Below are 26,903 nucleotides of genomic sequence, written 5' to 3'. Positions count from 1 at the left end.
TGGTTTTCCATTTTCCCGCATGGTCTGGTTCTTTCCACCCAAAGTCTGTGCCCCCCCCCCCCCCCCCCCCCCCGGCCCGGACGAGGCATGCGTCAAAGTAGCCTCACCGCAGGGAGATGGAAAAGATTCACCTTTTCTCAAGTTCACATCAGTGGCGGCAGCAGCAGCAGCAGCAACGGGTTCGAGGGCTGGGAGGTCACTTGGTATGCCGGAACGCCGCAACTTCTCGGGTTTCGGCCAAGCGGAGATGCATCGGGGTCATACACACACACACACACACACACACACACACACACACACACACACACACACACACACACACACACACACACACACACACACACACACACACACACACACACACACACACACACACACACACACACACGTGATGCACCTGTTGCTGTCCAGCAGAAGACCAGCGACTATGCACAGAGAGAAAAACAAGATAGGGAGATGGTCAGGTTTTTGAAATCAGAGAGCTCGTTCACGGACACCTGTTGTTGTTGTTATTGTTTTGGTCCAACTCGTTTTTTGGAAGTCTGCGTTTGAGGCGAGGGTATAGTCCACGGATTGGGAGAAAAATCAGGGGCGAGCATAGGGCTGGGTCGGAGTGGGTAAGGGTGGGCCAGGGTACAAAAGGGTTGGGCTGCTAGTTCTTCTCCCCCACACACCCCGCACCCCTCCAGCGTCTTCTCTGGCCCTAGGCGTGAAGGGGGTGGGGTGGAGGCTATACATAGACGGGGGTCCTTAGCTGTCTAGCAGATGACCGGCGCTATGCCACCGCTACCGCCAGGATCACTTTAGAGAGAGAGAGAGAGAGAGAGACTATTAAGAGTGGTTCTTGCTCTCTGGTTACCAGCTCTTATTTAAAAAGGGAATCTTGAGACCTGAGATTTAACGGCTTGACGTCACTGAATTGAAAGCACTAAGACAAATGATTAAAAAATATTGCTTGTCGGAGTAAATATATGGAAAGAATATATAATGATAAAAAATATATATTTTAAATTAATTTATTCTTTTGACTTCTGAGTCGACACTAAGGGGATCATAAATGTATTTAATTGATGTATATGTTTATTTTTGCCTCATTGCTGCCCTGAGGGGTCATGCTGGACTAGTTATATTTCTATTTATTATTAATGCAAATTGAGAAAAATGGATTGATGTCATTGTGTGAAAATAAAAAATACGAACGATGAGCTGAACATGAAACTGTATGTATAAATATAGCAAATCTGTCCGGGCGCCAAGAACCAGCGGGTTTGGCTGTAAGGAATGCTCTGGGCTGAAAAAATATGTAAATTTACTTAATTTTAATGAGGTGACAAATCTGGGGTACGCCCTCAGCCTCATAAAGTTTCCCTTTGCTTGCTTTGAACAACAAACTGTGTAGTCTAGTCTCCCGGGGTCCGGAGGGGCGGGGTGAGGGGTGAGGGGGGGCTATTGATTCAGAGCCAGCATCAATTCTTTAGGTCCTCTGTAATGACCTGTCTGGGGCCCTCAGCCAGCAGGGCAGCCCGTGGACCAATGGGAGCGCTGCTGGCCCTCCTGACATGTTATTTTCCTAAGATGTTAAGATGGCAACCTCGCCGACCTGCTCTAACGTCATGTCTATGTTTTTATTTTGGTCCTCGTATGTCGGGTTGATCGCTGATTGGTAGGGCCGATTGTGTGCGTACATCTGTCTGCCTGGAACTGGACACGGTTCAGAGAGATTGGATTGAATCCATTGAGAGCTTCAACTTAACAGCTAGATGTTTTATATAGCTGTTTTTTTCGTCTTTAACACCAACTTTAGGTCCCTTGTATTTCAATATATTTTTCCTACTCTGAGACACACAGTTCATCCATTTAGTCACCAATGAAATACTGATACATTTGTAGGTGCGATCGGTAACATTTGAGAGCTGGGAAGCGTGGGAGAGAGCAAGATTTGAAAACCAAAAAACCAAAGAAGTCTAAACTTGAAAGTGATATTCTCACTGCGCATTTTGACTCATAACAGCTGATGGATGGCACTCAAATAATATATCCTAGATTTTGCCCATACAGCACCTTTTAAGCAGTACATGAGGTCAGGTTAGTTGTTATTGCGGAGGGCAGCCAATCATAAAACCATGCATGGTTTGACCTCATAAAACAGTGACATTTGTTTAGTGGTGCACAGGCGAAACACTATATCACATTTTAGCAATGGTGGGTTGACTGAGTACTTGTGGATCCATTATTCTGTAACGAGGGAATATTTATGAGGTAATACGTTCCAGACAGGATGCCATGCATTGTCGAACTTAATCTCTTTCAAGCAACACAGGTAGAGCTTTAAATACAACATAAACCACGCTTGACTGTAAATAGCTTGGTTATCTTTATTTCTGTCTGGTTTTCTCCTATGCGAAGCTGCTGGGAGCTACCACCATGGCAACCACTGCATGTGGAGCGTTCACTGGAAAGAAGTTCACAGACACAAGCTCAAACACACATATACACATAACACACACACACACACACACACACACACATACTATGGAGATGTTGGATCAGTACGATCTGCTGATTCTGGCTTATGCTAGTCTTTCTCTCCCCTAGGGCATGGCCAGCCAGGGCTTTGTCTTAGAGCACTCAGTGGTGTGATGGAACTAGGTTGGAGAGATATTGGCTCATTCAGGGTTCGAGCCACACAGTGATTAAGCGGTGTAATTTTAAACTTGGTTTATCCTAGCTTTATCTATGTTGGAATTGCTGATTTTTTTTTTTCGAAACAGGACAGAGACTATTGATTTTAAACTTGTGCTGGCTTGATTCCCACTGCTGTATTCATTAGATTTAGAGAAAACTATGTATTAAGGTTTTTCCATATCTATTTTCTGATATCTGATTCATTCATCGAATAATGCAATCTTCTGAGTTGTCAGAATTATTTTCTGTATTATAATTATTTTTAATAAGAAGAATATGTGTATCTATATAGTTTGTATGTATTGTTATTGTATTGTTCCATCTTCCCTGCCCATCCCCTGTTTGAACCCCTGAGCTATCCTATTGACATGCAGAGTCAATATCAAACATTTCCGTTGGGCCAAACCCAGACAGACAGAAAGCAAAGAGAGCCCGTCAAGATTAAACGATCTAGAACTAACCCCTGTCGTTCTCTCTCCCTGACAGGATGATGAGGTGGTACTCCAATGTGTGGCCACCATCCAGAAAGAAAATCGCAAGTTTTGCCTGTTGGCCGAGGGACTCGGAAATCGTTTGTGTTACCTCGAACCCACGTCCGAGGCCAAGGTGAGATTCTGGCGCATGCTGTGGAATAATAGAGGTCATAAAAGTAATGAACAAAGATCAAAGCTTTGGAATATGTTGAATCAGCGTGCAATTTTGTGATGACTCTAACCAATGCAGTTGCAGTCTTTGAGGAACAGTGGTCAGCTGCGTGTTCATTTAACGAGCTACTAACTTTTGGACACGTTTCAACTTAATTTTGTTATACTGAAATGGTCTTCCATTGCACTATTATCGATTCTGCTGTTTGCTGTGAGAATCTCTATTGGCGACTGCCAATTTGGCCCGATTGCATGAGTAGTCATCACCGAAGGAGATGCATCTATAGATTAAACATTAATGTAACACTGAAGTAATTTAGCATGTTGATGCATTCATTGTTTATGTCCCATCTCTATGGCTGGTGTCTGCAATATCTGCAGTTAGTTAGCCATAGCAGCAGAAGGCTCTGCCCTCAGACCTCACTCCTGGAAGTGCTTGGTGTGTTGGCTTGCTAAACGTCAGTCAGTCAAACAAACAGCGCTTGAAGTAAATCCTTTTATGCTTAAACAACACACACTAATGTGGAGGCTTTGGAGGGTCGGGGGTTGTCATCTGAAAACGTGTGAAGGTGTTGGCAGTCACTCTCCACTCTGGTGTCCTTCCTGCCTCAAGAGACACACAGATTAGGCTAATTAGGCTCTATATTAATCGTTTATTTTATTAACCATGTATGTGTTAGAGACCATGCACTGTGCTAGTGTCTCACTTGGCGCCTTACCCTGCTCCACCCCCCCATCCACAAAAAAACACCCCCTGCTAGCATAGGAGACAGTGGGTATTGGTGCTGTCCCAAAGCCAGGCTGTCGGGGACCGGCCAGAGTGTGCGGGAGTGCTACGCAACCTATTTGTCCAGAGCCTTCCAATTGTACTGTATGCCAGCCATGCGTGGATCTACATCATCATCAAGTCACTAAGTCACAGTTGGGATGGCATCTTGCACAGGCAGGCCTACGGATTAGACTGCTGGGCTTAGGGCATCTCTGTCTCCAGACACCTTTTGGCTGGGCGGCCACTGTAAAACGACGTGTGTGTGTGTGTGTGTGTGTGTGTGTGTGTGTGTGTGTGTGTGTGTGTGTGTGTGTGTGTGTGTGTGTGTGTGTGTGTGTGTGTGTGTGTGTGTGTGTGTGTGTGTGTGTGTGTGTGTGTGTGTGTGTGTGTGTATTCTATATTCATATCTTTATGTAACTCACATAAACTTTCAAATTGTTTATTTTTTTTGCCTGCAAAAATGAAAAATAGGTCAGGGAAGAATATATAAAAATCTTTAAAATGCTCAATCTATTTACACAGGAGAAATATTGACATTTTTTACCACCTCCCTATAGGGTTCTCAAAAAAATGCCTGCCGTTTTTTTAAAGGTCACTGCTATGTACAAACTTACTCCCAGTGGCCCCAGTGGTGAGACTGCACACTGAACTCAACCAGAGAGATATATGATAATTGGAAAATGTTACATGAATAATTCATGGCAGGAGTAACTCTAACAGGAAAGGTCACAAGCCAAGGCATTGGTTCTGTCTGGTCCAGCTGTACCTGGACAAGAGAACCAGACTCTGTCTCGTTATTCAGGAGGCCACTCCACCACCTACTGTAGCTTTGGCCCAGTTAAACTAGATAAATGGCAAAAATACACATTTGTGGCTGTGGTAATGTGGCTTTTTTAAAATCTAGTTAAAAAATATTTTATGTTACTTATTCTTTACTCTGACTAGCCAAACATCCCACTGATTCTACATATGCATTGTTATTGCCGTAGCTAGCTGAAGTGGACACAGACTAATATTAATCACAACCACATCCAAAAATAAATGTTAGCGGTTACATAAAGGAGACAAACAGATTATTATGCAGTATCAAAGGCATACACACAAAGCCATATGCACTTCCTACAAATCAATATCCACTTCACTCGCCACAACCTACACATGACATAAACACAGCTCCACCCAGGCGCATACACATCCATATATACAGGAACTATTCACACAAAGGCTGTGTGTGTGTGTGTGTGTGTGTGTGTGTGTGTGTGTGTGTGTGTGTGTGTGTGTGTGTGTGTGTGTGTGTGTGTGTGTGTGTGTGTGTGTGTGTGTGTGTGTGTGTGTGTGTGTGTGTGTGTGTGTGTGTGTGTTAAGTAACAAGGTCATAGACTACGTTATCACCTATGCGGTTCCCACCGGCCAGGTGCCCCCCCTCTCCCCCGGGGGTCAGTAGGCTGTCAGCCAGGGCATCTAGCACGCCAGCGCCACACGTTAATGCACTCCCAGCTGGGCGGGGGTAAGTCTACATCCACTATGCGAGGGGGGCAAAGGTGGAACGGCGGGCCATGCCGGGGCCCACTCGGGAAAGCTCCTGAGAGCAAAGGTTCTGAGGGAGTTCCGTTCTAAGGGGCTCATCTGGAGTCAGGGCAAGGCTTTCCTGCAGGCTGCCGTATGCGCTGTATGTAACCGGTTCAGCACTTTGGTTAGAAAGGGGATTATCCCCTCACCTTTCCCCCCTCGACCCAAGTGATTGCGAGAGGGGAAGAAAGGGGCTGATGAGCTGGGGGATGGAGGGCTTCTCAGGTCAAATGATTGTGAGCGAAGGTGATGGCTGCAGGGAAAGGCATGACTGTGGCACACTTTAGTGGGAATGCAAAGCAGAACCTATATACACATCGAAGACGCAATCGTTCTATTGAACTTGATTTGAACCCTCGATGGCTAGATATGGCTGGGGACGTTTTAAGATAAGCCATAATTTATTTGGTTTGTGGTTTATTTATAGGGAAGGATAGCAGCTGACATCAAATGTTTATCAACAGTGCCATCTTACACTCCTATCAATAAAGTTATATTTTAACATTGATGGGCAGATCCCAAAGTCGTCGACTCTACCAGCTATTTTTGTCAATTAGCCAAAGGAATCCAATATTTATCCAATATTTGACTCTATTTCTGGCATGGTGTCTTTATCTTCATTTCAAATATTGCGTTCATTAAAGTAATCATTTAGTCATGCTTTGTACTTTTATTTTATACATAAAGTAATTGCATAGGAAAAGCAATTGCGCACTTCAACCTATCTGCCACAAACACTGTGAAACGATAGGAAGAGGGATATGAATAAAAATATATCCCCTTTATTTAAGCCCCCGGGACTCTCACCTGTTAACGGATACCGACAATGGCTCAGCCCTAAGGCGGGGATAAGGAAAACACTAGCATGGAACGAAGGCCATACATCCTCAGGATTATGAATGACCCTCATTTCCTCTCCATTAGCGGGGGCACATATATTAGATCCCGGCCATAATGTTCGTTCCTCGACGAAATTGAATTGGCTCTCATTCAAGTCATCCTGCTTACTATACAGAATGTAGTGCCGTTGTAATAACATGAGTCGTTGGGTTTGAGGCACCGATTGACTGAGTGACTCCGTGGCTCTGGAGGGGCTGCAGGGCTGCGACGTAAAGTGTAACTTGTGGTAGAGGTGGGTACACTTATACTTAGTATTTGTGTGTTGATCTTGTTACTGATGGAAACATTGAGCCAAAGTCCTCTCAAGGGCGACCGCACGGCAGATGACAACAGGGACCTGTTGTCCGGGGATCTGTTGTGTTGTCTGTGCTTGTTTTCTGACCCCCAATACCGGGTTGTGTCGCCGCTCCAAGCTACCTGTCATGGCCCACTCAGACGGTTTACTGTTTATTTTTCTCCTTCTTTGACCCCTCCCCGCACTTTCTTTCCTTCCCTCCCTCCTTCTCTCCTTCTCTCCTTCCTTCTTTTCTTCTCACCTTCCTACTCTCCCGCCTTACTGCCTTCCCTCCCCCTTACATTCCCCTCCACCTTCCTTCCCTCTTTCCTTCCTTGCTTCCCTCCCTCCCTCCCTACCTACCTCCTTCCTTGCTTTCCTCCTTCCTTCTTGTTTTCCACCTTCCTCCCTCCTTCCTTCACTCCCTCCCTCCCTCCTTCCTTCTTTCCCTCCCTTCCTCCCTCCCTCCCTCCCTCCTTCCTTCCTTCACTCCCTTTCTCCCTCCCTCCCTCCCTCCTTCCTTCCTTCCTTCACTCCCTCCCTCCTCCTTCTTTCTTTCACTCCCTTCCTCCCTCCCTCCCTCCCTCCTTCCTTCCTTCACTCCCTTCCTCCTTCCTTCCCTCCCTCCCTCCCTCCCTCCCTCCCTCCCTCCCTCCCTCCCTCCCTCCCTCCCTCCCTCCCTCCCTCCTTTCTTTCTTCCTTCCTTCCTTCCCTCCTTCCTCCCCCTCCCCCCTATCCGTCCTCCCTTGCACCCTGCAGTATGTTCCTCCAGACCTCTGTGTCTGCAACTTTGTCCTGGAGCAGTCGCTGTCGGTGCGCGCCCTGCAGGAGATGCTCGCCAACACCGGGAAGGACAGTGAAGGGGTGAGTCCACGCACACGCACATGCACACGCACACACACACACACAGACACAGACACACACCCACAAACACACATTATGGTCTCACACCAAGATGCTGTTATGGATTACTCTCTTGACAAGTTTACAGGAATAGTTTTATGATGCTGTACTTTGAGAAGTTATACTTTATTAAGAAATATAACAATTATAATGCCGAATTATTATTATTATATTATATTATTATTAATTATTAATAGCTTGAAAAGACAAAATTGTGATGGTGGAACTGCAGCATCATGGCAGCTCACATTTAAATGAACTGAGGCTAAAGCAAACAGCTGAAAGACAAACTCTATGATAACCTTGTCGGGAAAAAGCAGCGACTTCGGTCTTTCCTTCGGCTGCTTCAACACCATCGTACCACAACCCAAACCAGCGTCCTCTAACCAAACGTGTTGATTAAACCAATAAGACAGCTCAGGTACCAAGGGGGAGGGGGGAGGGGGGGGGGGGGATCTGTGTGTCGGAGCAGAGGGATCCACTGAGGTGGTCCGTCTCCCAGGGTAACGGGTAAGTGATGGATGTCCAACCAGGGAGTTCCAGCAGAGGCGCTGGAGATGAGGAGCGTTGTTCCTCATGCACCTTGGCGCCTGCTCTTTACCACCTCTCCCCCCCAGTACCACGCCCACCATCCTCATCACTGGCGTGTTACCTTGAAGAATGTCTCGCTAACTTTATCCGACTTTGCTCAATTTAATTCTTCCAATGGTCATCTGTGGTCCTGTTGAATTGCATAAATCAGCCATGCTGATTTTCTGTTTATTATGGGACGTGATTGGGATAACCATGGTGACAGACCGCTGGCATCCCAGGCACAGCGATAACCATTGGTGCAATGTTTTATATGTTGGTACAGATGGAGTCTCTGTAAAAACAAATTCTCTACTACTCTTATAAATTGCTGGGACTGAGTTACTTCCTTATTCAATTGCTCCAATTGCTCCAATGTATTATATTATAATATATTATAATGGGACATTGTATTATTATAATAATATACGTGGATTGTGAGCAGGATGAAACACTGGCTACAACTGTACCATCATACGTTACAGAGACTTTAATTGAAATTCCCTTCATTGAATGTATCCTCTCCCTGCAGATTACCCCTAACCCTAGGCAAGGTGTAACAATAGGAGATGGCTTGAATACGAACCAAAAGATAAACTAGGCTCATAAAGTGTGGCTACCTAATTTATACAGTATCTGCCCTGTGTATTAGCCTTGAGGATATTGGCTTCTTTGAATTGCAAATGATTAAACAACGGAAGGCTCTTGGAGAGTAGTACCAGGGGAGTAAAGTTCTCTGAAGAAACACACGCAAATGGTTCTTTGTATTCGCCCCGCAAGCTGGGCCGAGGGGTGAGGCTAAAGCTGCTTCACAGTGTGATTCCTAGTGCAACACTGGTCCTTTAATGATTCAACCTGCACCACTGCCATCTGTCATTCGTCTCCAGCCCCTTTGCCCCTGCTCTCAGCAGTCGCAACAGACTAGAGACTAATGGACATTTGTCCCGTGTAGCTAACGCTGTTTCCATGTATGTTTGTGTCACTAGAGCCCTGGCCATGAGCATTGGGTAGGTCCATCAGTTCATTGTGTGGAGGTGCTCTCATGTGTGCTTGCCTGCTCTACTGACCCTGTGACATGAAAGGTTGCAACCTTTTTGTCACTTTCACTCTTCAGGTGTCAACCTATTTTGGGATTGTCAACATAGGATACAAGTATTTTTGTTTTTTTTACAACATTTTTTGTTGTCTAAGGGTACCGTTGTATTTTAACTTATCGACCTGAGAGTTGGGGAGAAATTGGAAGGCGACATGTTTAGCAATCTCAAAATAGGCCGACGCTATTGGACCTAGATCCAAACTACTTGTATAGTGAGAGAGCAAACCTGGCTCAGGTGAAAGGTGCTTGCTTCCTCTTGTGCCCAAGCTTCTGTGTGTCTTTTAATTTATTTATACATTTTTTGCATTATCAATACAAATGATGCAAACGTTGGGTTGCAATAATTCAATAACATTAACTGTGCAATTAGTTGTGTCCCTTTGCAAATGCCCTCTTTTTTTGTCCTTCGTTATTGTTCCTCTCTCCCGGGTATATCTGGCGTATTGTGCGTTGACCAGCGTCTTTTTAATTAAGTGTACCACGCAGTAGTACGCTGCCATTATTTACAAAACCTGTTATTCATTCACAACGACCCGAGTCAAGGCACTGATGGGAATCCATACTTAAGCAATTGGAAAATAAACCTGGCTTCAAGCCCCGCTGTGCATTACCGTGGAGGCATTATGAACTAAATCCAAGATTCAGCGTATTCTATATACTAGAATATACTATGCTACGACTCTCATCGTAATGTTTTAAATGCTTAAGGGAACATCAAGGGTGACTACCTGGCCTTTACCTGAACTGGCATGTAGGGACAGCTTCTGTTCCTGTTGGGCTCTTCTGCTCTGCTCACATTAACACGCGTTGAACCACCACCCCAGGGCCGTTGGGTACAGCGCTACCACCTCAGTAGCTTTTGATTTACTCATCGCCCCCACGGTGTCAGCTCAGTTGAATTATTTATAGAGAGGCTACAATATTAATAGTTGGTTGGACTACCCATGCACCCAAATGACCATAGCAAATTAGAAGGGGGATTACAGACGATGAATAATGCGTGCTCTTAATGCCCCGCGGGTTCGGTGTGAGGGTACTCAGGGGCCCACGGGACGCAGGGGGGCAGTCTGCCTCCTCTGTGGGCCCTGCCTGATGCCAGGGGGCCAGACGTACGCTAAACCTTACAGTTGAAGAGGGTTGCTTCCATAAAAAGGTCAGAGTTCGTGGCTCTGATGTGTCAGTGGCTTGCATCCACCAACACAATTCCTTTCCCTACTCTCTCTCTTGCTCTCGCTCTCTCTCTCCTTCCCCTACCCTCGCTCGCTCACTCACTCACTCACTCTCGCTCTCTCTCGTGTGCTCTCTTGCACGCTCTCTCTCTCTCTCTCTCGCTCTCTTGCACGCTCTCTCTCTCTCTCTCGCTCTCTTGCTCTCGCTCTCTCTCTCTCCCCTACTCTCGCTCTCCCTCTCTCTCTCTCTCACTCTCTCTCCCTCCCCTACTCTCTCTCACTCTCTCACTCTCTCTGCCTCCCCTACTCTCTCTCACTCTCTCCCTCCCCTACTCTCTCTCACTCTCTCACTCTCTCTCCCTCCCCTACTCTCTCTCTCTCTCCCTCCCATACTCACTCTCTCTCTCTCTCTCCCTCCCCTACTCTCTCTCTCTCTCTCTCTCACTCTCACTCTCACTCTCTCTCCCTCCCCTACTCTCTCCCTCCCCTACTCTCTCTCTCTCCCTCTCTCTATCGCTCCCTCTCTGCCTTTCCCCAGCTGTTGCGGGATACTCTTCCAGATTTTTCTTTTGATCTAAGCTGTGTTTCCTTTTTCGTCTGTACTGACCATGCCATCTGGGACTGACTCAGTGGCCGGGGCGGAAGGGGGGTGGGGGGTATTATGTTGGGGTCAAGTTCAGGGGGACGAGTTGGGAGTTCCCTTTAGGTCAGTTCAGATAGGGGGGGGGGGGGGGGGACATGGAAATGTACGTTGACAGCCGTACAAGCCAGAGGATAAACAAACATGCTTGATAAATCCTTGATAAGACAGGGTCTCTGACACAACTGTTGACATTATACTCTCACGGAAACTGCAGTCTCCTTCGTACTGTGCATTAACTAAGTGAGCCTTTGGTCAATAACAGTGAATTCCCTTTGGACCAATCCTGATTTGAAATCATTGAATTCAACTTGATATCTTGCGTGCTCGTCCAATGTGTAACTGCAGTAATGTACTCCTTCCTTTTTACGTTAATGAAACCAATGCAGTTGCCTGAAAACAACTAATGTACCTTATTGCCCCTTACTACAGTATTCACTGGTTTTGGTTTGTATTGTCCCTTTGTCTTATGCTTCTAGAAGTTGGTAAAGAGGGTAAGTAGAGTGTCTCTTTTTGTGCTTTCACTCTTTAAAACCAATTTGGTTTTAAACTCCTCATTTACTCAACTCTGACACTTGTGGTGAATGAATTGTGAATTGTGTTTGTTTGTTTGTTTCCGTTCTATTTCTCTCCGTGTTGGTCACACAATTGCATTTAAACGATATGGTCAAAAGAAGAAACCTATGATGAATTGAGCAATTCATTCTCTTTTGCCCAATTGTGCGTTAAACCATGTTTTGTTCAAAAATACACACAAATGCAAATGAGATAGTTGCCTTACGCTGTCTTGGTAGAACATCTCACAACTCAACTTTGGTTCTGTCAATTCTGAATCCAACCTAGATCACGGTATCAAAAATGGATCCCACACATACAATCCAGACAAAACATTTGCATTTAGATGCAGGATCACTTCTGCAATGGACGGATGAAAGATGAATTGCAAACTTCAATTCATTGAGATAGATACACCACCAGGATGACGCATACATCACAGACACAACACACGCCGATGCCATAGCGTCGTTTTCCGTGTGAAAACGGGGGGCAAACAACCCACTCGACCCACTCAGAATCAGAAATTGGAAGGTGGCTCGATTTAAGCCGGGCTACTCTTTAAGGTATTGAGTTCCCCCCGGCAGAGAGCCGACCCCAGGGCCACAAATAGAGGCACACTGAGCCCCAGACATGGAGCCCCTATCTAATGATGGCAGCAGGGACCAGGACCACCGCGGCATTCCTCATGCAATGTGGTGGGCCCAATGGCATGTCTCTGACGCCCGCTCTCCCACAGGCAGCCCAGGGGGGCGGTCACCGGACCCTGCTGTACGGGCACGCCATCCTGCTGCGCCACTCCTTCAGCAACATGGTGAGCAGAGCCCCCGTACCGTGATACGCCAGGGTGGCAGCATCCTCCTCCTCCTCCTCCTCCTCCTCCTCCTCCTCCTCCTCCTCCTCCTCCTCCTCCTCCTCCTCCTCCTCCTCCTCCTCCTCCTCCTCCTCCTCCTCCTCCTCCTCCTCCTCCTCCTCCTCCTCATGCTAATGTTATACATGTATACTGGATGTTTATTCACGTTTAGTTTCATAGTTGCATAGTCATAACCAGCCAAGACGATAACAGGTGGTAAGAGCTATAATAGCAATTAGCTTGAAACCAATTGCGAAAGCTGGCAGCACACCTTATGAACTAGCTGTATCTTTATCAAGGTGTCCTGTTAGAAGCGACAATGTGTCAATGACTTTAAGTAAACTGTTATCTTGGCAACGAAGATAGTCTATAATTGTCAATGAAGTTTACTGGATATCAGTCGGAATTCAACTTCTGAGTCAGGTCTGCAAAACCCCATTGTATCTCCCTGGAAAAAATACTACAAATATCCTACCAGTGCCAAGTCGGTACCATTTTAGTATTGCCGGAATGATGTTGACAAGGCTGATCTGCTGTTGTCTCCCTCCCCCCAGTACCTGACGTGTCTGAAGACGTCGAGGTCTCTGACGGACAAGTTGTCCTTCGACGTAGGACTGCACGAGGATTCAATAGGTACGATTATCGAGACAACTAACCTGGTTCAGTCTGCAAATTAATCGCCTGGTATTCCCGGCCTCTTGAGCCTCTTCCCAGAAAGGAGTATGACTATATTTAGGTGTGGTGGTCACTCGGAATGGACAGACGGGCACCTGTCCATTATTTATACACATGATTATACAGAAGTATTTATGAGTAGCATTACATTGTTTCTAATTATTATCTATTGAATTGGATTTTGTATGTGTTTACATGCATATTATACTAGATATAATCATGTGTTAAATACTGGTTGACTCGTACAGAAAGGTGAGGGTGTATGATGTTCGGTGTTGCGTGTGCTTCAACTTGTGTGTGTGTGTGTGTGTGTGTGTGTGTGTGTGTGTGTGTCTGTCTGTTCGGTGTGTGATCCTATCTACAGGGGAGGCGTGTTGGTGGACAATTCACCCCGCGTCCAAGCAGAGGTCCGAGGGAGAGAAGGTGCGCATCGGTGACGACCTCATCCTGGTCAGCGTGTCCACGGAGAGATACCTGGTGAGTCTCACTGTGCCCCCCCCCCCCCCCCCCCCCCCCCCCCCCACATCACCAGGGGGAGACTGGGGGAGGCTAGGCCCCCAGCAGAGGAGCCTGCTAGCTACTCTTACTGCTATTTATCCTTGAGCCCATGCTTTCATTCAAAGCGACTTCAGGGTAATTCGGAGAACACCCCCTGCCCCTCCACCCCCCCCCTCAATCCAGTGCTGCAAAGAAGGGATTATTTTTTTTTTCAACGATGGCCAATTTACCAAAGCCAGGCAGAAGAAAGTCTTCTTTCATCAGAACACGCAGGAACAAATGAGGCCCCAACGCCAACGGCTCCGCCTCCGTTTGTGGCCGACTGCACTGCATTACGCACTCATTTGCAGTGTTTACCCCTCATGTCTCCCTCTGGGCCCTCTGATCCACCCGCCCTGAGCTCCTTATTTGAGGACGTGCGAAAAGGCAGGGCGCGAGCAGGGGTCTAAGATGGCTCCGGAGGCGCGGGGGCTATGTGGACGTCATGGGCTTGGCTGGCGGAGATCGAGGAGGAGGAGGAGGAGGAGGAGGAGGAGGAGGAGGAGGAGGAGGAGGAGGAGGAGGAGTGCGTGTTCCTCAGCTCCCTCCCTCTCTCCTCCTCAGACTCTGAAACTTTTATAGCCTGCCGCAGACATGGGACCGTCCACAGCCAGCGTCGGAGTGACAGGGCATTTTGTTGGGGAGTAGGGGGAAGGAAAAAAACAACCCTGAAATCCCAATGGAAACGGCTAAACAGTTGGAGCGGTCGCTGCCTTCCTCTTCACTTTATTAGTAGTATTAGCATTAGCTTCATCGTCCCATCGTTAAAGCTGACCGCGGTATTAAACTAAATGGATTGCAAGCCTTATTAAAGCTGGTCTTTTAGAGAGGAGGATTGTGTTGGAGAGCGCCGGGTGCATTTTGATACAGACAAAGAAATTGAGTTAGGGAGAGGGAGGGATAGCAAAATCAATGAGCAAGAGAATGAGACCGACGGAGAGCGAGAGAGCGATGCAGAGAGACAGAGCTAGATGGACAATGAGAGAGGGACTTAATGAAAGGCAGAGAGACGGCGCTAGGTGGATAATGAGAAGAAGAGAGAGAGAGATAATGAGAGACAGAGACAGAAGGGTAAGAATAATGAGAGGTAGAGACAAGGAATAGAGATGGTTACTGTAAATTGATAGTGAGAGGTAGAGACAGTTAGATGGATAGTGAGAGATAGAGGCAGACATGGATGGATAGTGAGAGGTAGAGGAGGGGGTCAAACACTCAGGTTAGGCATCCAGACTCTGCATCAGCCCTTTAGGGATGGCGAACGTACCATTAAAAATAGAAGAAAGCATGTAGGCTTTTCTCTACACTAGCAGGAAATCTCCACACCTAGTCCTGGATTTTTTTCAGTAGGCCAACAGACTTCGTTATCCGCAGCAGAAGTGCTACTTTGAAAGCCTCAGGGCACCCTAATCCTGCACTAATCATCGTTTCCCCAGAACTTAACGGCAAACGAAAACGACAAAATACTCATAAAAGAACCCATATCGTATTAGTATTTTTCTTTAAAGGGAGGGATTTATGCAAGCAGACACTTTGACTCTCTTTTGATGGCTACTGCTTGAGACCCAGTCAGAGCTGTGGAGCTCATGGGAGAGACACTAACCCTCAAAGGTCTGTTGTGGATCCTGGACTAGTAAAGTGCGAGCACAAATGGGAATTGGGGACTTCTTCTAAATTATTGGACCCAGCTGTGAAGGTTATTGCACTCTGTGTCCATCAAATACGCACACACTGAGAGAGAGTGTAGTGGCAGGTAAACTGCTACCATCTGTTTAATGCACTGCATCCCCAGGACATCTTCACTTATTTTTAAAGGTCATCCTACTCCGCAAAACCATCCCATAATGGCACACATATACACACATATGTGAAAGACCCTTTTATCCAAAGAGACTATCAATGAATTTTGTTTAGATGCATATCGTTAGTGAGGACGTAGACATTAAGAATTTTGCTCAAGTATGCCAACAGTAATGTGAAAATTAGGATTTAAACCCAGAGCCTTTGTCTATGGCCAATGTCTTGGAGAAGACAGGAGCTGTCCATCAAGAGAAAACCCTCTCTCAGTGTGCTCCGCCCCCCCCCCCCCCCCCCCCCCACACACACCCAAGTGGATGCTATCCACATCCACCTGCTCTAACGGATGAAGAACCATTCCTGTTTGCTGATGGATCACTCCTCTCACCCCGCAACACACACACAAGCACACCTGGAATGTGTGATTATATTTCCGTTCTCTTTTCTCACCTTCATCCTAAACCCCTGCTGGCAATCCGCACAGACACATGTAGGCCGGTGGCGCTGCGCTGTGCAGCACAGCTCTCTTCTCTCTCATCAGAGCAATGTGGCAATGGGATGTATCGATAGCAGAACGTTGTCCGTTGCCTGAAACTTGACCCACAATTGACTCTGCCTGCGGCGATAGAGACATCCTCTACACTCTTTAGCGGACCCTTTAATCTAAAGGCAGGCTGACAACAATCACAGCATACAGTCGAGTTGCTAGTACTGCAGTGAAATGGCACACATAGCAGTAGTTTAGCCGTTTTGTAGGTGTGTTATCTGGTCAAACCTCCTGGCCAAGCTTACCTTCTGACCTATGCCCTGCAGCATCTCTCCATCGGCAACGGCAACATCCTGGTGGACGCCTCCTTCATGCAGACCCTGTGGAACGTGCAGCCTACCTGCTCTGCCAGCAACGTGGCCGTAGGCAAGTTCACACCACCTCGTTAACACCGCCAACCACAGCATCATCATACTACATCATGCAAATGTTTGCTGTCTATGGAGGCAAAAAAACGCCCACGGTTTTTCCATTTCCAAAATACATAATTGAGGTATTATTCTTACTGAACATTGCTCAGCGCAGATGTTTTATAAAAGGTACGAAGTACTCTGCATATAAGACATGTTTTCTATGTTTTCTATTTTTCTATATTCGTTTCTTTGTTATTTCCACATTGACATCAGGCTTCCTCATCGGGGGTCACGTGATGCGTCTGTGCCACGGTCATGACGAGAGCCTGACCATCCCCGGAGCGGATAAGACTGAGTCTGAGCAGAGGTGGGTGCCACTGCCCTCTCCCACACACCCATATCACAACACAATGTCTCTACTATCGTGGGATTGCAGGGAGAAAGCCCTTCTGCTCCTTCAGACGGGGCAGAGTGAGAGTGAGACCCCAGCCCGTGGCGTCCCCCCCCCCCTGTCAGAGGCTTTGAGTGAGCGGGAGCAGGCGAAACAAATCACTCAGTGGTTCATTAGATTCGGCTGTAATTAATGTTATTATAGGCACAGCTGTTTCAGGCTTTGTTTCGGCACCTTTTTCTTTAATGTGTGAATATGGCGACTTCATTTCACGCTGTCTTCGAGCTGCCCCGCGTCGGAGGAAGTGATTTATAACCTGCCTGAGGGAAATGCTCCCTCCGTCGATGGTCATGATGAGAACGGCTGCGTCATCATTCACACTCCAACTGTCAATCGGTCCACTCCGAGCAAACACGCCCCAAAGCCGCCCTTTCCTACAGAGTTTGTCGGCCATCAGCGCGCGCTGCTGTCCCACCGCTTGGCAATCAGCCGCACGGCATTGTGGGTCCCTCGACGCGTCGTTCAATCCATCACATGATGAACTACGCCGTCACCATCGTCACTTTCTCTCCGGCCTGGAGGAAGGGGAGCTCTCAATCTAAAGTTTTGACTTCATAACCCTCCTGGCGTACTAATGGGAACGGCGTCCTCGGTGGCTTATAGCATTGTGGTGCATTTCGTAGAAAAGAAGTCCTTGAAATGAGCACATGCCATATGAGTTAGGTGTGCATGCTTTACCATTAAAGATACGTTTGTTCAAAGGATTGATCCTCTATCTCCTCTGATCTTCCCCCAGGATAGTGAACTATGAGGCGGGGAAGGGAGCTTCCAGGGCCCGCTCGCTCTGGAGGATAGAGCCCCTCAGGATCAGGTGAGACCCTATGCATGACGCACGCACGCACGCGCACACACACGTCACACACACATGTACACATTCACTCAGTACTCACATACATGTCTGCTTTGGTGCTCAAACACACACACACCCACACGTGCACATAACCATCACTCACACCAGCCACACACACCGTGCACACAAAGACAGGCCAACACGTGTGCACCCACACAAGCTTCTTGGTTATTAAGCAATCAAAAGCCAGCTTCTTCTGTGGCAGCCACATAGGGCGAGATCACAGAGGTGTTTTATATATAGAACCCTTTCCTCCATCCCCAGTTGTCACACCCAATTAGCCGATGGGATACTGCAGAGGTTTGCGTTATCTGCCTTTCTGTCTTTATCTAGTTTATTTTCTCGTCTCAATCTCGGTCTGCTTGTCGTTGTCAGATATTCTTTTGGTGACGATCCATGCGTCACGTCCTCGGCTGGGTCTCGGTGGAGCGAGCTGTCACTCGCACCACACTTTTAAACCTTGCAGGTGCTTCCTCTCAGGCGCACGGTGCCTAGCTAACCCCCCCCCCCCGAGAAGGAGAATCACGACGCCATCCTCGCACAATCAATCATTCCACGGCAGACAAAATTCTTCAAAATCTGTTTTGAGAAAGATGGATAGATAACTGCAGGATTACGCAAAGGCCGATATTTCTACGAAGGCTACATCAATTTTACCCGTGTTGATTCTTTTTTAATTCATAGTTAATGAATTAATCAATATGCTAATGGTGGAGAGTCCTCCGGTCGGCAGATCCCCCCCGTCACACGTACAGTGGTAGACGACGTGTCCTGCGGCTCTTTAACTGCTCTCTGCCCCCCCCCCCTCCCCCCCTCTGTTCCCCCTCAGCTGGAGCGGGAGCCACATCCGCTGGAACCAGTCCTTCCGCCTGCGCCACCTCTCCACGGGCCACTACCTGGCCCTGACCGAGGACCGCGGGCTGGTGCTGCAGGACCGCGAGAAGTGTGACACCAAGGCCACCGCCTTCTGCTTCAGGCCCTCCAAGGTCAGCCCCATGTCTCTATGGAGACAGCGACAACGTAGTGTAGGGGCGGGAACCCTGTGACTCTTTCTCAGATAGGGCGGGGGGGGGGGGGCTGTAGGGCTTCTCCTCTTCACTGTGTTCACTGTTGGATGAAATTCCCACAGTGAACAATTATGTTCATGTTTTATGGCTGCTTTTATGGCTGCGGCCACGGTGCCAGGCCCCCAGGTGCAGTGCATACTTCCGCAGTCCACCAGCGGCTATGGTTGAACAGATACGAAGGCCTTATGGAAATGCGCTCTGAAATGCAGTGCTTCCCGAGCCTTTCCAAACCAGCACAACCCTCTGCAGCAATGTGTTTTTTTCCAATGCTCTCCTACCAAACAAAGAAAAACAGTTGCTTGCGAAACGCTAGTTGTAATATATAATGGGCCGTGCCTGCTTCGGCCGACCGTGTCCTTTTGGACCATAAACAAGGCTTCACTCTGATAAAAGATAGATAGGAAGATATTGAACTAGAATGCTATAGATAGATGGATAGATAGCTGCAGGATTATGCATAGGCTGGTCATTTTACGAAAGCTACATTCATTTGACCTGTGTTTCATAGAGGATTATAATGTTGTTTAACATGTTATTTGTGTTGGCCTATGTGTGTTTGTAAGATAAGGCTCAACAGGCCATTCTATGGACAATCTCAGTGTTTGGCACCTTGCCTGTCTCCTCTTTTGCATTATAACCCTCTAGTCTAGAACAGCAACATCCTCAGATTGGTCGGTAGTTCGGCTGGATGTTTTGAGAGCAATCCCGATTCCCGGAGGATGAATCCCGGAACGCTCCAAGGAAATAATTATTTTCAGGGCGGAGGACTCATACCTCTGAAATTAATTTGTGAAACTGAAAAAATAACTCTTCTTTTCAAATGTTGGCACAAAATAACAAATTGAACGGAGGCTTGATGTCTGTTCTGCATTCATCCTCTGTGAAAGCCATCTGAAACACTTAGTAGTTACCCTTTCAACGCATCCTCCTGATCACCTGCATATCATTTGGCGTCGTTAACTTGAATGGGTTTCTACAAAAGGGCATCTGTTGGCGCTGGCTGACGGCTCACTGGCCTTCTCGCCGGTACTGATTCAACTCTGCTGTACCGGTGGAATAATTGTGCCTGACGTCCGTGGGAGTCACAGCCACTGTATGTGAGACGACCCCCCCCTTTTAGTGAGGGAGAAACCTGGGCAATTAGGAGCGCATTGATCACCTATAGAGGAGCCCGCTACGTTGCTAGCCTTTCGCTGCTGCTTTATTTTCAACCGCTGTGCATTTCTTCACACTTGCCTTGTCTCTCGCGCCCACTCGCGCCCGCCCCCCTCGGTTATTGTTGATGCTCCCACCCACCCGAGTTCTGCAGCGCTGCCTATTTTTAATTGGTCCAAAAATATCGTTCAAACGGCCCAAAACGCCAAAACTAAAGAGAAGCAGGTAGAAGGTAAAAGCAGAGCGTACACAGGGTTCTAAATATAGATCAATGACCTTTCCTCTGTTACTTGATTCTGAAAGAGAATCTCAGAGCCTCGGTTGATTGCAGTGATCGGTGCAACTCGGGCTCCTCTAGTGCGCTGTGTGGGTGGGCTTCCACTGGGTGATCCAGTTTTTTCTCCTGCTAGAATCTGTTTAGGTGTTTGTGCGTGTTCCAGTGTAAAACTGGTTATGTGGAAATAGATAGTGTGTGTGTGTGTGTGTGTGTGCGTAAACCCTGTGATTGTCTAGCACGCCTGTTGCTGTACTCCTTGCGCCCTGGCTCCGAGGCCGTCCCCTCCGACCCTGAACAACAATAAGTGTTTGCAGAGACCAAGTGCCTGAGTGGCTAAGCTATGCTGACCAGGAGGTGTGAATGGGGTCCCGGCGACCTCCGTCAGCCATAATCAGCACGGCCAATCCATTCCTGGCAGGCCTTCGGATGCAGCACAGCTTATCGCCAAACGGCAGAGAAAGCATCTTTCATGCTCAATATATTTAGACCATCACCACACAATGCACCCCTCATTTTCTATAACTCATTGTCTGTGTGTGTGTGTGTGTGTGTGTGTGTGTGTGTGTGTGTGTGTGTGTGTGTGTGTGTGTGTGTGTGTGTGTGTGTGTGTGTGTGTGTGTGTGTGTGTGTGTGTGTGTGTGTGTGTGTGCCAATGTGACTGTGTTTTTCCCATCTGTGTATGATGATGATGATGATGGCAAACTCAACAGGAAAAAGTAGACACGGGGCCGAAGAGGGACATCGAGGGCATGGGCGCGCCGGAGATCAAGTACGGAGACTCTGTGTGCTTCGTCATGCACGTGAACACGGGGCTGTGGCTGTCCTACCTGTCGCCCGACGCAAAGTCATCCCGCCTAGGTCCCCTGAAGAGAAGGGTGAGTTTAAGAGCGCCGTTTGGTTTGGTTTTGGCTTTTATTACGACAGAAACATTTGAGACAAGACACACTGTACCTAAGTTATTCCTGTTCCTAGACAGTCGCATGCTTGAGGGGCAGGTTCTACTTTTAAGATATTCTCTTCCTCCTCTTTTAATAGTATAACCAGGGTTGGAAACGGGCAACTGCCAGTCATTGGATGGCTGAACTGGAGACAGAGAAGGATGCTTTTGTTAGAATATTTGAGGGAAGCCCGTTTTCTCCAGTGGAAATCAACCAATAAGATCTGCAGTAAAATTGTGTTAAATTGGCAGCAAGGCTGATATCAGTTATTCGTTCGGTTATTCATATGATATATACTACTTTCGCTAGCCATCTGCAAGTATATACTCGATAGCTTTTTGGAGGCGACATATTGTTTAGGAAATGTAGGGTTATTTGTATTTCTTTGATGGAACATTAATCATGGCATTAAATTATCTTCAATCTGTATTACTCCGATATATCTTCCTTATTATTAATCACAGTGGAGACAGTGTACAAGCTGAATACTACCATTTGGGGGGATGTTATCTGTGAACATTTAAAATATGTTATAGATAACATAAATACAATTTACAGTAATTGCTTGTACAATGATCATGTGGCTGGTACATTTTTTATCAACCAGACACAGTGGCTCGTGCACCAAAAAGTTAGTTTCCCACCCCGAGTATTGCATCTAACTCTGTGACATCCTGACTATAAATTATGCATCCTAAATCTCTTTCGATAAGATGTGACACATTGGTGATATAAACCTTGAGAGACGGAGGTAGACCTAAATATTCATGAGCTCCAAGGTCCCGTTGGCAAAGAATTTAGTGTTGGGGAAGAAGTGTGAGAATGTAAAGATGGCAACCTACCTCCTTGGTATCCACAGGAGTTGCCATAGGAACTTGGTTGGATATTCCTGAGTTTCCCAACTGGGATCCATCATATACCATGTAATATCATCTTACTGACGCTTCTAGTGAGGTTATAGGGAATTGACACAATAATTAATCTGGCATGGCATGAGAACTAACACACACACTCTCGCTCACTCACTTACACACACACACACACACACACACACACACACACACACACACACACACACACACACACACACACACACACACACACACACACACACACACACACACACACACACACACACACACACACACACACACACACACACACTTACACACACACACTTATGCACTCACATTCACACACATTCACACACACACACACACACACACACACACACACACACACACACACACACACACACACACACACTTATGCACTCATACTCACACACACACACTTATGCACTCATACACACACACACTCACTCACTCACTCACTCACTCACTCACTCACTCACTCACTCACTCACTCACTCACTCACTCACTCACTCACTCACTCACTCACTCACTCACTCACTCACTCACTCACTCACTCACTCACTCACAGTTCAACACACCAGGCAACACACCAATTTGTTAGCATTGCACCTCCGCACCTCCGCCCTTTGAGTTGGCTACCCCGTGTAAAGGTGGTGTCAGGCAGTGGAGGGAGAGGGAGTAAGCGGAGAGGATGAAGGATTAGGCCTATGGCCTGTGCCAGAGTGGCTACTCCTCCTCTCTTGGCCCACCCCCAAGTCCCCCTGAAAGGCCCAAACTTGGACACTTGTTTCCCAGGTGGCCCCTATGGCTGCTGTGACACAACGGATGCAGCGGGCGGCCCATTTGAGTGTCAGTTGAACTTCAAGGATAACTCCAGGAGTGGTTTCATAGTACATGGAGTCTGCGCCATCTAATGTCACTGTATACCCCGTGTGTGTGTGTGTGTGTGTGTGTGTGTGTGTGTGTGTGTGTGTGTGTGTGTGTGTGTGTGTGTGTGTGTGTGTGTGTGTGTGTGTGTGTGTGTGTGTGTGTGTGTGTGTGTGTGTGTGCGCTCCAGGCCTGCCTGCACTCAGAGGGCCACATGGACGATGGGCTGATCCTGCAGCGCTGCCAGCATGAGGAGTCCAGGGCGGCACGCATCATCCGCAACACCACGCGCCTCTTTAGAAACTTCATCAAGTGAGAAGCTCTCTCTGTCTCTGTCTCTGTCTCTGTCTCTGTCTCTGTCTCTGTCTCTGTCTCTGTCTCTGTCTCTGTCTCTGTCTCTCTCACTCACTCACTCACTCACTCACTCACTCACTCACTCACTCACTCACTCACTCACTCACTCACTCACTCACTCACTCACTCACTCACTCACTCACTCACTCACTCACTCACTCACTCACTCACTCACTCACTCACTCACTCACTCACTCACTCACTCAACATTAAAAGGGCTTTACTGGCATGGGGAACCTACATGTCCTCTCTGGTGGAACAACCACTGTTGAATTATGGACATCACCTCACCAACTGGGCCTCTTGCGATTTTAATGCGTGTTGGGAATGTCGCAGACAACAGCCGGTTCAGAATATTCATAACACTGCAAACGCAAGGGCACTCATCAGTGGGCTCAATCACCACGGTGCCGCCTCATTCAGGGACTCCATCGTGAATCAACTGACATTTATTTAAACGAAAGTCTTCGGAGATCTTCGAGATTCCTCTTACAAATAGGTTCTTACAAATTTATAAAAAAGAGAAAGAAGTGAGGTGCCCTTCCCATCCTTACAGTTGTCAGCGGGTGGGGACCCTGGGTGCATAGCCATGTGAGTGGATTGATTGTCAGACAGGACAGATTAGACTATTCAAAGTGCATATGAATATAAATGGGGGTGTTTACCGCCCTGCTCGTTCCCTCTCCCCCCTGCTGGTCTCCCTGCACCCCACTCTGTTCCCCCGTGCATTTAGTCTGAATGCTCCATGAATCGTATAGAATATGCGCATCTATAAACGCATCTTTATATATTTCACAACCTCATGGTGTCCTGGTGAGATTAAATCTTTTTGAACACTTGAAACAACAAAGATGGTGGGGGTGAAGGGAGAGGCAGATCTTTGCTGCAGTGCTCAGGAATACTGAGTTGTAAAAAAGATCACAAAGGATCATGTTTTGTTGCGTGCATTATTCGATTCAAACTCAATTTCAAAATGGATCAACATTTAAAACGAACAGATTAGCAGGTCAACAAACATACAAGTAAGCTGAAATATAAAATAGTTTGGCACTCAACATTTCTGAAGTCCATCCATTTGAACAGTTTCATCAACTCAATCTGTCCTTTTTGTTTTCTTCGTCTCTCTTTTGTTTTGTCCTGGACAATGTCCATTTCTCACACTTTTGTTCAAGCTTTGCTTTTTTATAATGTTGATTTCCTCCACTCTCTATCCATTGTAGCTTGGGAGGGGGATCGATTTTTCCTTTTTATAGCTTTTCAACCACCTATTAACAATCACCAGATATCCATCCCTTATTGGTTCATTCTCTTCAGTAGAATTGGGTGCGTTGTTAAATTTGACCTTATACAGACCTATGCCATGGTTGTTTTAGAATTAGACTTCATTGTCTAGCTTGGGCTGCGAATGTGCTTTTGGCACCTCAGACATTAGGAAACATCCACTACATACACACGCATATCAAAAAACGACAGTCACCTCCAAGTGTTGGTCTCACACCCCCCCCCCCCCCCCCAGGGCTCTGGACAGCACGGCGACCGGGGAGGGGCCGGCGGTGGCGGACTACGTGGAGGAGGTGCTGCAGACGCTGGACGACCTCATCGAGTACTTCAAGCAGCCCGACTCGGAGCTGGAGCACGAGGAGAAGCAGGGCCTGCTGCGCTCACTCATCAAGCGCCAGGACCTCTTCAAGGAGGAGGTGAGGGGGGAGAGGGGAGGAGCAGGGGAACATTAGCATGGGGCGCGGGCAGGAGGTGGAGCAGGTGAGAAGTGGAGGAGGAAGGGTGGAGGTGAGATGGGAGGAGGAGGGGGTGGAGGAGGAGCAGATTGTGTTGAAAAGGGAGGAGGAGGTGGAGGAGAAGTAGGTCGAGTTGAGAAGGGAGGAGGAAATGGAGAAGGATGGGAGGAGGAGGTGGTGGAGGTGAGAAGGGAGAAGGAGTTGGAGGAGGAGCAGGTGGAGCTGAGGGAGGGAGGAGAAGAACGTGGAGCTGAGGGGGAAAGAGGAGCAGAAGTTGTGCTCTAATCAGGTTATGTTTTTATGGAAAGGTTTCCCTTTGAAAGCATGCATTACAATATTAAAACCACACTGCGAAAAAGCGATTGATTTTTGAGCCGTCTTCTATTTGGTTGAGTGGCACCTACGCTGCAATGAACAGTATAGACCCTGAGGGGCCCGTGCCTTGAAGCTTCACCACCGATGTGCTATAAATCTATAAATCGCCCTAATGCACCAAAACGGCCAACAAAATGACAAGGCGCGGTGGAGGACAGCCTTCAGAGTGCTTGCAGTGGTTAACGGCGCCTGTCCCACCCGTCCTGTCCCAGGGCATGCTGGCCCTGCTGTCCAAATGCATCGACCGCCTCAACCTGTACGACAGCGCCGCGCACTTTGCCGAGACTGCGGGCGAGCAGGCGGGCGAGGCCTGGAAGGACATACTCAACCTCATGTACGAGCTGCTCGGTAAGCCCACCGCGGGGGAGTGTGTGTGTGTGTGTGTGCGTGTGTGTGTCTGATTTTGCGTGAATACAGTATCCTTTTGAAAAGGTCTCAAGGGCGCTTCCTGTGTCCTCGGGTACGGTTCACATCCAGTGTGTAACTACCGAACCCAAACAAGGAAGTGGTTTACTTCTTCATTGGCCTCTGAGCTGCAACGCCACGGCTGATAAAGTAGGAAGGCCGGCAAAGATATCAATAATAGTAGGCTCAGTGTGGAGTTCCACTCCATTGTATGGCCTTGGGATCCTGCATTTGCCGCGCTTTCGACGCAGGGCCAGGACGACCACATAAACAATTTCTTCTTTGTGTTTGTTGGCGGGTTAGACACCAAGCGCCACCTCCAGTATCGGAGTGCGTCGATACACAAGTGTCCTTTGGAACAGAACAACAACACTACTAAAGCGACCGCCGAGCCGAGGGGGAGTGGAGAGGGGAGAGAAGGGGCAAATTATTACCCGGGCATGCTATAAATATCACTCCCACCAAATACGAAAAAGCACCCCAGGGAGAGATGTTTCGGTGCCTGAGGGGCGGAGCCCAAAGACTCTGCGGTTGAAGCAGGTCGTCCTGTGACCCGCTCTGTCCCCCCGTCCCTCCCCACCGTCCCCCCGTGCCTCACCGCAGCCCCAGTGGTCACCTTGTCTCAGAAAGATAAGGAAAACTAAAAGCTGGTACTCTACTGTCTCGCGGCTCCCGCGCCCCATCTGGAGACCACAGCTGGTGACCACGGCAACGCGCCAGAACGGTTCGGGGTCGTTGTGTAACAAGGAAAGGATTGCATATGAGAGGAGCGGCGACGGAGGGAGTGGAGCGAGACGGCACAGCGGGGGGGGGGAAGAGATCAGAACGTTCCGGGTTTATCTGGAAAGAGACGTCGCGGGATGATCGACCGCCTGGTTTCACATATCTCCTGCCATAACCCCCCCTCCCCCATCACGCCCTTGTCTCGCTCGTCTGCGCCGTCATCACTTGCTCATAGCGGTTCCACAACGTCTCGTGAGTCATGGCGTAAGACGCCCAGGTGCACAGGTACGGCCAGA

General features: G+C 47.8%; 1 protein-coding gene across 5 annotated transcripts in view; it reads left to right on the top strand.

The window, feature by feature from the left end:
• Positions 1-26,903, top strand: part of ryr3 (ryanodine receptor 3) — a 111,309-nt gene that overhangs the window by 7,693 nt on the left and 76,713 nt on the right. For 3 of the 5 annotated variants that reach the window (XM_056581339.1, XM_056581338.1, XM_056581337.1), the window contains exons 2-15: positions 3,172-3,291; positions 7,601-7,705; positions 9,301-9,321; positions 12,514-12,588; positions 13,182-13,260; positions 13,667-13,779; positions 16,447-16,546; positions 16,807-16,900; positions 17,721-17,795; positions 18,664-18,820; positions 21,044-21,208; positions 23,205-23,326; positions 24,885-25,065; positions 25,692-25,827. In XM_056581339.1, coding sequence (XP_056437314.1) covers positions 3,172-3,291; positions 7,601-7,705; positions 9,301-9,321; positions 12,514-12,588; positions 13,182-13,260; positions 13,667-13,779; positions 16,447-16,546; positions 16,807-16,900; positions 17,721-17,795; positions 18,664-18,820; positions 21,044-21,208; positions 23,205-23,326; positions 24,885-25,065; positions 25,692-25,827 — 1,543 coding nt within the window. The remainder of the gene's footprint in view (positions 1-3,171; positions 3,292-7,600; positions 7,706-9,300; positions 9,322-12,513; positions 12,589-13,181; positions 13,261-13,666; positions 13,780-16,446; positions 16,547-16,806; positions 16,901-17,720; positions 17,796-18,663; positions 18,821-21,043; positions 21,209-23,204; positions 23,327-24,884; positions 25,066-25,691; positions 25,828-26,903) is intronic. The other 2 variants (XM_056581342.1, XM_056581341.1) reach the window with 1 other exon arrangement.

The sequence above is a fragment of the Gadus chalcogrammus genome, chromosome 21, assembly GCF_026213295.1.
Source record: "Gadus chalcogrammus isolate NIFS_2021 chromosome 21, NIFS_Gcha_1.0, whole genome shotgun sequence".
Taxonomy (NCBI): Eukaryota; Metazoa; Chordata; class Actinopteri; order Gadiformes; family Gadidae; genus Gadus; species Gadus chalcogrammus.
Note: the sequence above shows the minus strand (reverse complement) of the source record. Positions and strands in the feature narration are given on the sequence as shown.